General features: G+C 41.4%; 1 protein-coding gene across 2 annotated transcripts in view; it reads left to right on the top strand.

Annotated features, from left to right (window-relative positions):
* The window catches only part of Armc1 (armadillo repeat containing 1), a 32,998-nt gene extending 30,694 nt beyond the window's left edge, over window positions 1-2,304 (top strand). For both annotated transcript variants that reach the window (XM_006974669.4, XM_042270667.2), the window contains exon 7: window positions 41-2,304. In XM_006974669.4, coding sequence (XP_006974731.1) covers window positions 41-232 — 192 coding nt within the window. In that variant the 3' untranslated portion in view covers window positions 233-2,304. The remainder of the gene's footprint in view (window positions 1-40) is intronic.
* Window positions 2,305-12,170: the final 9,866 nt, after the last annotated feature.

Below are 12,170 nucleotides of genomic sequence, written 5' to 3'. Positions count from 1 at the left end.
AGTTGGCTTTGTAATGGCTCTTCATGCTTCTCTGTGTCAGATGCTGGTCCCATTCCAAGATGCCCCTGTGGAAGTGGAAGAGAACACGGAGCTGCCTGACTACCTGCCTGAGGATGAGAGTCCCACAAAGGAACAGGACAAGGCAGTGTCCCGCGTTGGCTCACATCCCGAGGGTGGGGCCAGCTGGTTGAGCACAGCTGCAAACTTTTTATCCAGGTCATTTTACTGGTGACTTCAGCTTCAGTCTGGGGCTCAAGGACTGTGCAAACCACCAGGGGCCAGCTTTCCATTGTTGTGGTGAACTGTCAAGTGCAATTTGCAGTAGATTATCATGGAAAGTTTCTAGATTACATGACTGCATATGCTGCATTTTACATTTTATTGGACATTTTCCCCACCGAATGGTAAACAGGACAGAGGCTGTAGGTGGAATTTGTTTATGAAGGTATTTTGGTATTGTTTTCCTTTGCTTAATTGCCTCACTATTTTTTGAAAAACATGGGTCCACTGTTAAAACCAAATGTATGTGCAGCTTTACATTCTGTTTTACATGAAGCATGTGACTAGGAAAAACTCGTTTTCTCCTCAAGCCTCAGGGGCTTTCTGAAGAGAAGTTTTGCATAGCTCAAGTTGTGCATGAATTACCGAGTATTTTTAGCAGCTTTTCTTCATGAACGATACATGACATGTGCTTTGGTACCCTTCTCTGAAAGTTGAAAACATACCTAGTTAGCCCCCTTCTGTGCCTTTTTTATTTTGCCAACCATGTTTATAGAAAGGACATTATTAATGGCATTTTGCAAATGGAATTATATTCATTTGAACATAGCAGTACCTTAAAAAGAAACTCTACAAAAAACTGTACAATCTTACTTGCTATAATTTTAATAAGGTTACTGTAAGCTGGTTAAGACAACGGGGGCATGAACAGCAGCAGAGTGCATTTGGGAGAATTTGGATGTGACCAAGCATGGCTCTGTTGACTCCTGCTCACTTAGGCTATAGTGATTCTTGAGAATGAAGTCCACTATGATCTTGTGAGCAGCCTTACCCTGTGATGACACTGTGTCCTGCTAGAGAAAAGTAATAGATTTTTTTTGTTTTGTTTTGTTTGGCTTTTCAGGACAGGGTTTCTCTGTGTAGCCCTGGCTGTCTTGGAACTCAGAGGTTCACTTGCTTCTGCCTCCTGAGTGCTGGGATTTAAGATGTGCACCACCACAGCCCAGCAAGAAGAGTAATAAATAGTTAATAGTTTTAAGAACTGACAGACTTGAAAACAAAGCTGGATGCCTCGAATGTCGCAGTGCCGCTTGGTCAGTCAGACTTCAGACATAAACTGCCTGGCACATGCCCATTCCAGAGATGCTTCTTTTTATTGCCCTTTTGTGGTTTTTAAGCAAATACTGCAGTCAAATTGAATAAAACAGGACCCAAATTATTGTTTATAGAGAAAGAAAGTCAGCACTGATCTTAGTCTTATTTTTCATGTCTAACCAGGAAAAAAAAAAATGACTTCAGTGAAGATAAGATACATGAATACAGACACACTTTTTTTAAAGACTGAATTATATGTATGTGATGCTTTCTTAAGATTTTAAAATATTTGGCAACTAATACTTTCTTTTTAGAAATCCAGCTAGATTTATTTTCGTGTCAGCAACATTGAAAACTAACAGGAGGAAACTGAAATGCATCTTCATCACCATGTAGAGCTGCTGTTGCGCTACTAGGAGAATGTGACGTGAAATCGGACCCTGGAGGGTTTCCTGGCATTCTTATTGTTTCTCTTCTAGAGAAGATTGAAATCACCCAGTGTTACTGGGGAAAAATAATTGTAAAATACTATGACCCATGAGAGCTTTTGAGTTCATTCACATTGTGGCTTTCTGGAGTGAGGGTGTTGAAGGTATTTAGAGCATTTTCCCACATGTCTGGTCTCTGATTCAAGTGATACGCACAAACAGAAAGCTGAGATTTTTCAGGGCACACTGCTAACACTTAATACTACTTGCTGCCAGAATCAGATGTGTTGAAAACAAAACAACAAAACCACCTCCTTTCTATAGCCATTAAAGCAAAGTTTACTTTCTATTTTAACACATTTTTATTTTATTTTGCATCGTCACACATTTATTTAAAAACTATAGCCCTTTGTAGTGATGGTTCAGGACAGTTGATATTTTGAACTGATATTTGTGTGTATCTAGGTGTTCCTTTATTCCAGGACTCTCAGAGGAGTCAAGGCAACTATAATGGCAGTTTTTGGAATATATTGTAAAATAATAAAATAACAATGAAAATTGAGTGGATATTGTATTTTCAAAATATTTATTTATTTATTGTACATATGTCTGTCTCTGTGCACATCCTGAGGTCAGAAGGGTATGTGGTCCCTGGAGCTGGAGTTAGAGCCAGTTGTGAGCTGTCTGATGTGGGTGCTGGGAGTTGAGTTCAGTCCTCTGCAAGAACAATACATGTTTTTAACCACTGAGCTATTTGTCCAACCCTGGGATATGGTAGTATAAAGATTGTTGATTCTTAATTTATTTTTTATTGTGGTGCTGGGCATTCAACCAGGGACTCAAGATTCTATTTAAGCATGTTTGTATTTTGTTTGTTTATTTTGAGACAGGTTCTTGCCGTCTAGTCCAAGCTGACCTGAACCTTGTGTGTGGCCTACATTAACCTTGAACTCTAACTTCTCTTGCTTACGTCCCGAATGCCAGGGTTACAGGTGTGCACTGTCATGCCTGGCTCTTCAGCACTTTGCACACACACTGTGGAACACAGTCTCGGTTCTACAGGCACATTGCCTGGTCAGTTGCTCTGTATCTATGGACGGACCCCTGAGCTGGAGAAACCAGACCTAGACTCAGTTTACTTGCTCTGTATCTATGGACGGACCCCTGAGCTGGAGAAACGAGACCTAGAATCAGTTCACTTGCTCTCCTGTCATACTTTTGGATTTGATTTCCCAGAGCTTCTTGTAGAGGCTTGTGTTCTAGCTTCAGATCGACCCTTATTTTAAAGAATTGTTACAGTAGAATAAAAATTGCTTATTTTGTAGCTTGTTAGCTATGTAAGACTAGACAGTAGCTTAATCCCTGAACTGTATAGCAAAATGAAGGTAAATTCCTTCACAGGATAGTTCACAGGATCATTAGTAGGATTCAATGAGATCATGATGTTGTATAAAAAAATATTTACTGGTATCCAGTGGATTAGTTGCTACTGGCCATGTAACACAATGCCTCCTTGATACGCACTCACCCTATGTGCACATCGGCCACGGCACACGTGTAAAGTCAGGACAGCTCCTGGGAGCCGCCTCTCCTCCATCATGTAAGTTCCAGGATTGAACTGAGGTGGTCAGGCGTGGCTTGGCAGGCACTGACCTTTCCCCCATGAGCCGTCTCATCAGCCTCCTGAATCTGAAAGAGAACATCATACTAGCTTTGACTTATCTATCTACATCTGCTAAGAGTTTTTTGTTTGGTTTCTGAGGCTTGGTCATCTGTGGTTTTTAACCTAAAATTTCCCCTTGAATTCATTTATCTGTTGTCAGGATTTCTTTTTTCTTTTTCTTTTTTTTCCTTCCTTTTTTAGATGCTGAAATTTGTGAAAAGGGAGAGAAGTGATAAAGTAAATGTAAGAAATTGTTAACATTTAAAGACTAGCATGCAAGAGCTTTTGTACTATTCACGTAAGGTTTCTGTAAATCTCAAACTGGCAAAACTATTTTTTAAAAATTTTTTTATAACAATTCTTTATTGATTCTTTGGAAATTTCATATCATGCACCCCAATCCTGCTCACCTCCCTGTGCCTCCATATCTGCCCCTCACAACTGCAGCATCTCCCCCAAATAACGCCCCCCCCCAATTAATTAAAAACAAAACAAAGTCACTTGCTCCTCCATCTTTCTCTTCTCCCCAACACCTTTTCATTCATCCTAGTGACATTGGAGCTGTGGTTGTTAACATATTATACCCTTTTGTCTGATCAGCCCCACCTGCAAATGTTCACTGCAGTGAGTCATTGGTTCAAGGCCTCTGGCACACCATCATCCCTGGACCCTCACTGAAACTCCTCTCAGATGTCCTGTTGTTGCCCCCAGTCATGAAGATCCTGCAGTTGTCCGTCAGCAGGACCAGTCCCTTCACATGCTCCAGCAGGTCACAGATGGGGTAGATGTTAGGGTGGGCCAACCTAAGGCCCAGGATGTGGGTCTGGATGGTAGCTGAGCTGGTCAGGCTGGGCTGCTGGGACCTCCCTCGTCAGGTGAGGTGTGGAGCCAGCTCTTCTAGGTCCATGCCATCGGGCCAGCTCTGTACAGTTGTGAGAGGTGTGGCCATTTCTCCCGGGTGTAGAAGCCAGCTCTCCTGCTGCAGTGTTCATCGAGAAGGGCCAGCTCAACACATCCCTCGGATTTCAACACACGTGGTTCCTATGACTTCCTGTGGTAACAAGGACCATGGACATCATCACAGACCCCAGCTGCAGCAGGACCGTGGACCCAGACATGGCTCTTGGCAATAGCTCAGGCCCAGACATCACCATGGCCCCGACATCACCATGGCCCCAATGGCAGCACAGGCTACCCAGTCAGTATGGCCCTGGTGGCAGCATTCCCCTGGACACCAAAATGCTCTCAGGTGGCTGATCAGATCCTAAGCATCTCCATGTCCCTCGGTGGCAATAGGGCCACGGAAATCAATACAGACCCAAGCCGTGGTAGGACCACGGACTCAGACATGGTCTTTGGCAGCAGCCTGGGCTCGTGGATGTCACCATGGCCCCAGGTGGCAGTGCAGGCCACCCAGATGGGCACGGCCCCCATGGTAGTAGGTAGACCCTTAGACACCAACATGGCCCCAGGTGACTGTCCAGACCCCTGGCATCAGCTTGGCCTTCGATGATATCAAGAAGCATGCACATAGACCCTGGCTATATAGGACCACGGACCCAGACATGGCCCAAAACTGTACTTCTAAAGGCAAATTTATAGGAACTGACAAATTATACCCACTGATCAAAAGAAGCCACAATACACACAGAAAAAGGGCAAGTCTGATGAATAACTAACTCACCAGACAGTGAGTACAGTGAAAGAATGGCAGAGAACAGTCGTACAATCACTTTTGTGATGTCTTTTCTTTTTTTCTTCTTTCTTAAAGGCCAGGTTTCATGTAGCACAAGCTGGCCTCAAATAATTCCTGGTCCCCCTGAAAGCTGAGGTGACAAGTGTGAGGCGTTTACCCACCACCCCCACAGCTTCCCAGAGTTTTCTTGAGTGCGAGCAGCAGGAAATATTAGATAGAAGGATTTATAGTGGAGAAGCTTGTGGAGATAAACAGATAGAAAATAAAGGATAGCCTCGAGAGGGCCTGGAACCTATTCCAACGGGCCGGACTGTCTCTGGTCCAGGGTTTTTATAGAGACGCCAAGGGGTGGAGCAAAAGACCTCCTCCCCCAGCACAGCCAAGTGCAGACCATCTCAGACACCTGCACTCAGGCCCGTGGTCCTGATCATCCTCTATTCGGACCTGCTGGGTAAAGGCACGAGGAACCCAAGAACGGGCTCCCACAGGTCCCCCCTTCTTAATATATAAAAAAAATAACTATTAATGGCTTACAGCAATCTCCATAGCTGTTACACCTCCCAGTATGGGAGTAGAGGATGATATAAATGGCATTTCTCTTTTGAATTAGGTCCAAGGTGACCACAGCAGTCTTAGCTGCCTCAAGCCCTTTCTAAACCAAAACTCTTAAGGCGACTACAAACTTAAAGAATCCTTTAGCTTCATCATTACCATTAACAGGTTAACATAAATATTGCTATACATAGTCACAATTCTCTCAATCTTACAACTCAAAGCAAACTCTTAACAGAACCATTTGAATTAGCATATATGGTGCTATATATAGTTAACAATTTTCTCCGTCTTACAACTTTAACTCAGTCATTTGAATTTTCTTGTTAACAGAACATAGGAAAAACTTCGATGTATTCACATCAACTTAAACATTTCCTCAACTCCACAAAACCAGGGTGCATTAATATCAATAGGTTTCTGCGAACATAATTCAATCTCATAACTCCTCCTTTTCTTTATAATTTTTAAGCAAAATCTCAAGCCTAGTTAGAAAACCCAAACTTTTCTGTTTAAAGCTCCATTTGTAACACAAAACCAGTTCCATAAGTAATTCCATTTTTACATAAACAGTTCCACAAAACAGTTCATAAATCTCCAGTTAATAAAGCATATATGCATACACAAAATTGCATCTTGATTCTAAGTAGAAATACATTTCTTCATTTAAACAGTTCCATTTTTAACTCAATTCCAGAAAACCGTTCCTAGGTCATTACTATAAGTAAGCTCAAAATTTCCTTTTGCAATGAAATCTCTATTGTTCATTTCATTTAAGTACCAAAATTCAAATGATAAATATTGGTACTAGCCTTCCAAATTTGAAGAAATCCATAACCAAATGTTTTTGTAATTTTATCTCATTTTAAGTTCAAAAAGTTCAAATAAGAAATAAATTCTGGTATCAGGCTTTCACTTCCAAATATGAAGAGACGTTTTTCAACCAAAACTTTTTGCAGTTAATAATTTTTGTTCAAACAAGCGTCTCTGCAACTTTTGTTCTCACAGACAGACCTTTTTAGTTATAGTAATATTTTAAACCGCACCGTTTTTGCTGTTAGCTCAGGTTTTTCTGTGCTGCGTTGATATTCCACGGATCTCAGCTGCGGATGCCTTGTGCTGGTTCTGGCGTCCGCCATTCTTAGCTTCTTAGCGGCTTCTGGAGCTTTTGAAACCATTCAGACTGCCTACTTTGCAGTCTACTAGGACACTATCTCCTGTGTCTCAGGTGTTTTCACCATATACATTAATAGGCTCACACTTAACATTTACACTTTACAAACCACATAACATGTGCTTAAGCATAAACTCACTCAACATTTACACATTTTTACAAACTCACATATTAACATCTACTTATTTATACTTTAAGGAAACGATAGAACTACTTTAGCAAATATATTTCTTATTAATTCTCATATACTTATATTCATTCCATCTTATTTCTTATTTAAACTTACATTTACAACTAGCATCTTACAAGCTTATTACTACATGTCTTGAGACTACCTTAGATACTTCTTACAAGCTTATATTCTTAAAGGAACTCTATAGATCTATTTTACAAACTTATATAGGCTACCATTAGCATATATCTAACTTAGCAAACACCTAAAGATTTCTTAACACAGATATAACAAGACAGAATTTCTACAAACTCACATATCTTATTTTCATCTTTCTACTTCTTACTCTTAATTATTATTACTATCTCTATTATAAAGATTCTCTTAACTAGACAGGAAGTACGTACATCATTTCTAAAGTTTACAGTTTATAGTCAGCTTTGTTATAAAGCACTGGGATTTAGTGAGTGTTGTCATTATAGAGTTGTGATACTTGTTGCTAGGGGATTGTAACATTCTCAGGACAAAGCCACACCCCAAAGTTGCCAGTTCTCTCAGCCTTTCCCGATAGGCAGAGATGCACTGTCAGCGGTAAACGGTTTTTAACTAGAGGCTGTCCCTTCACCCAAATTCATAATAGCTCCCCTAAGAACTTCAATTCAAACAAACGTTTCTATCACAGCCTTACTTTTGGTTTGTTCTACTGAAAAACTTTACGCTGAGGGTGAAATTATCATATTTAGCTGCTGTAAAGCTCTTCACCAATACTGCACAGCTATTAGGTGATATAAGGTATTTTTCTAAAGGAGCTAGTAAAGCCAAAAGCGGCACAGCTCCGAACTCTATTTCCTCACTGTTTGCATTAACCAGTGACAAAACCTCAAATATTAATCGAGCCACTTTCATTCTGGTTCCTTTATAGAAACGTCATTGGAGCTGACTTTCCTTAGTTCCACACTCCTTACTAAACGCTCCGGTAACCACCGAGCTTCATTCTCCTCTTGCGAAAAAACACAAACATGTCCTCGACCCCATATTAAAACAGGATCAGGACCCTTCCATAATCCCAAGCAGGGATCTTTCCATTTCACTTGAGTTTCAGGATTTAGTATTTTCACTTCGTTAGCTTTAACTCCTGATGTTATTAGCAGCGGTGATATTTAGCATTGATTTCTTGTAAGGAACTTTCAAGTAAAGCAACTCTTTTGTAAGACAGCTAGATTTTAAGTTTGTTTCCCATCTATAAAGCAGTCATTTCTTTTTTGAATGCCTGTTTCCTTGTCTCCTTATTAGATTTGCAAAGGAATTACTCATTGTAGGTAGTTTGTTCAAAAGGCAAAAACTTTTTTTAATTTCAACATAAGTTTCTTCATATCTAAGACAACGTTCAGTGTATAAACTGCTTTCCCTTGCTTTAAGGATTTTAAGGTGACTTGTTTGCTCTTAAAGGTAGCTTGTTGTCATCCAACTACCGTAAAAACTTTGCACAGCTATTAGGGTAAATAAGGCATTTTACCAATGGAGCCCCAAACCGTGAATCTCCTAGTTCCGTATCCTTTCAATTTTTCATCGGAACTGACACTTAAACCCTTAGACGATTTTCCTCCTTATTTTTAAAAGCTGTATTTTAAGTTTAGAGCTGACAAAAAATGTTTCAGGGCAATGTCGCCATCTTTAGCGGAAAAACTACCTTTCCCAGAATGCATTTCCCTTATATCAGTCCATAATAATATCAGTCCCATATCAGTCCCTTATATCAGTCCCTTATATCATTTTCCATAGTTCTTTTCAGGTCTGAGAGTCAACTGGTTCTCTTTTACCATACTTGTTTACAAATTCTTGCCCGGGAGGTTTGAACAAAGTTTTTTGCTTTTGCAACGGAAGATTTGAACAAGCATTTTACATTTTCAGCTATGGGACATTGGGAGGTTTCTGGTCTCTCAGCTGGCTTCAACAGGTGTCTCTCCTTCATCAGACACTGGCCCCCGAATCAGAACCGCACCTGCCTCGTTAGCACGCATTGAGGCTGGCATTTCTGATAGCAACTTTCCTCGGGGCTTGTGTTTGTTTTAGCCAATCAGTGAAAAGATCATTTACAACAGCTTTTCCATAGCTCCTTCAGAGATTTTCTCCCACTGATTTATCTCATTTTGCTTGTTCTTCCCCCCCCCCGCCCCCCCCCCCCCCGCCCCAGATGCAGAGCTTCAGCTATCTGTCTGCGGCTCTGTACCTCTGCTAGCTGCCTTTGGAGGTAGGGGCTTTTTTTTCTCTCCCCCGAATCTGCCTCCAATTCTAGCAGCTTTTTCAGGTCATGCATTTTCTGGGGAGGAATCTGTCCCTTCTCTGTTTCTTCAGAGTCTTTCTCCCAGACAGTTCCCAGTTTGGTCTCAGTTTATTCCCTCTACCCCAGAAACAGTTTCCGACACTACAGCAGCGGCTTTCCCTGCTACTGAAGGTAGGGGCTTTTTGTCCGTTTGTTTTCGGGGTCTGTGTGGTTTGCGTACAGACTGAAAATCTAACAAGGGAGGTTTTTGCCATCTCTAAACTCCCATTAGGACAGGTGCTTTGCCTCTTCAGGCCTTCACCTGGCCCAGTCCCCCAGTGGGTTGTGTTTGCTTGTCTGGGTGCTCAGGACAGAGCTTATGCCAGAGGCAATCACCCCTCAGGGCTACACTCCCTCATCTCATGGGAGTCAGTTGAAAGAAAGCTTTTCTCAAAGAGGTGCTTTCTCTGACAGAAAAGAAAGCTTTACTCCTGGATAGTTCTGTTCTGCCCTGGCTGGGCTCTTTCCCCAGACAGCGTTCTGACTCAGCAGCACAACTGCTTCAGACAGTTCAGCTTTACTGTTTTCCCAGAAAGGTCCTTTCTCTGATAGGAAAGCTTTTCTCAGATTTCTTTTTGCAGCTGTGGACCTATCAACTGGGACTTGTAGGAAAGTGGACAATATGCCATTCCCACTGGCTTTAGCTTTGTTTGTTCATTAGCAATCTTCCCCTGGGTCCTGCACCTTCCTGCCTCAGCTCTGTGCTCCAGGAAGTTTACCATGCAGGAACCCTAGTATCCCTGAAATGCACTCCAACTCAGAGATGCTGGCCAGTCACCTCTGGGTTTTTGGTCAGAAGCGAGGATTCAATGCTAACAGTTTGCATTGCTTCAGGGGATTTTTGCATTAGGAGGATTAGGAGCACCTTTTCATTCTGAAATGCTCCCTCAAAACCTTTGCTGCCTCAGCTCAGCTGTAACTGTGAAGCTTGACTATTTTGCTTTTCTCAGGTAAAGTTTCCTGCCCTTTTTGGGCTCTCTGTAGCTCTTCACTCTTGCTCTCCCCAAACGTTTCCCTCAGGGTACTCTGACACACTGTCTTTTACTAGCTTGAAAAGACAGAGCTTAGAAGGTGTTTTTAGAAACTTGTCCTTGCCTCCTGCATTGCAGGGAGGATTATTAAAGCTTGAAAGAGAACTTAGAGGTTTTGCTGTCTTAAGTTTGTTGTTTTCCCTTAGAGCTAATCACAGGTGGTCCCCATACTAATATCTTCAGGTGATTCTACTCTCGTCTTTCTGAGAGAAGGTTAGAGGCTTTAGTTTTTAAATTTCTTAAGAGAAAGATTAAGGCTTTTTAGAGAGATTTTCCCCCCAAATTTTCCAAGAAAAGCTTTAGAGTTTAAGAGAAAGATTTTTTCCCCACAGGAGAAAGACCAACTTTCCCCAAAACTTCCCAACTTTAAACTTTGACTTCTTACACCCTCATTTTTGCCTCAGGGAGAAATTACTTTCTCCTGCCGCTTGGACTTTCAGCTGTCCCCAGGTCAAAAGCTTCCAAAGGAAACTTTTTCTTCCCTGTAAGCTCAAAGAAGAGCTTTTTTACTACCCGTAAAGCCCAAAGAAAGATTTTTTCCCCAGTTTGCTTTCATTGCCCCCAAAGTTAGAAAATTGAAGAGTTTTTCTGTCTAGTTGCCTTACTTATTTTTTCCTACATAATCTTACACTTCTAAGTTTTTCCTAAACTATATTACTACCCTATACCTTATACTTATCATAGATAGAAATTGAGAAAGGGATAGAAGATAGAAAATTTTGACAGAAGAGAATTTCGCTGCAGCATTGGACATCCTTCCAGTCCGCTTTCCTTTTCTCTCGAGGATAAAACCCCTGCCTCACCAAAAAATATATATAAAAATATATATATTCCATAACACCGGCATGCCTTTCCACTGGCAGGGCTGACTCAGCACTTTCACCAAAAACTCTGTAATAAAACTATTATTTTCCTTTATCTTTAGTCCCTAATACTTTGTCTTTAGTCCCCCCTTTTTTGTCCTTTTTCTTTAGTCCCTTTTTTTTCTTTAGTCCCTTTTTTTTCTTTAGTCCCTTTTTTTTCTTTAGTCCTTTTTCTTTAGTCCCTTTTTTTTCTTTAGTCCCTTTTTTTTCTTTAGTCCCTTTTTTTCTTTAGTCCCTTTTTTTCTTTAGTCCCTGTTCACGGCGCCATTCTGTGGGGCGTTTACCCACCACCCCCACAGCTTCCCAGAGTTTTCTTGAGTGAGAGCAGCAGGAAATATTAGATAGAAGGATTTATAGCGGAGAAGCTTGTGGAGATAAACAGATAGAAAATAAAGGATAGCCTCGAGAGGGCCTGGAACCTATTCCAACGGGCCAGACTGTCTCTGGTCCAGGGTTTTTATAGAGACGCCAAGGGGTGGAGCAAAAGACCTCCTCCCCCAGCACAGCCAAGTGCAGACCATCTCAGACACCTGCACTCAGGCCCGTGGTCCTGATCATCCTCTATTCGGACCTGCTGGGTAAAGGCACGAGGAACCCAAGAACGGGCTCCCACAGACAAGCATGCATCTCTTATACTCAGCACTTCTGTGAGACTCTTGCCAAAAATATATGATCTGATTCTAATTATAACCATAGGTCTGATGGGGATTTATGTGGTAGAGTGCCTGCCTATCAGGATCTTAGGTACCTCTGTGTAGATAATTTCTAAACCTCCACTGTCGTCATCTACAATTCTCTTTTCCTCTATGGTAACCACCAAGGGTAAAGTCCCAGGGTGTTTGTTTGAACATTTTTTTGTTGTTGTTGTTTTTGTTTTTTGGTTTTTTTTTTTTTTTTTTTTTAATTTTCCAGAGCTGAGGACTGAACCCAGGGCTTTGAACATGGTTTCTATGT

The sequence above is a fragment of the Peromyscus maniculatus genome, chromosome 2 (assembly GCF_049852395.1).
Source record: "Peromyscus maniculatus bairdii isolate BWxNUB_F1_BW_parent chromosome 2, HU_Pman_BW_mat_3.1, whole genome shotgun sequence".
NCBI classification, from domain to species: domain Eukaryota; kingdom Metazoa; phylum Chordata; class Mammalia; order Rodentia; family Cricetidae; genus Peromyscus; species Peromyscus maniculatus.
The sequence above is the reverse complement of the archived record's forward strand: the minus strand, read 5'-3'. Positions and strand labels throughout refer to the sequence as shown.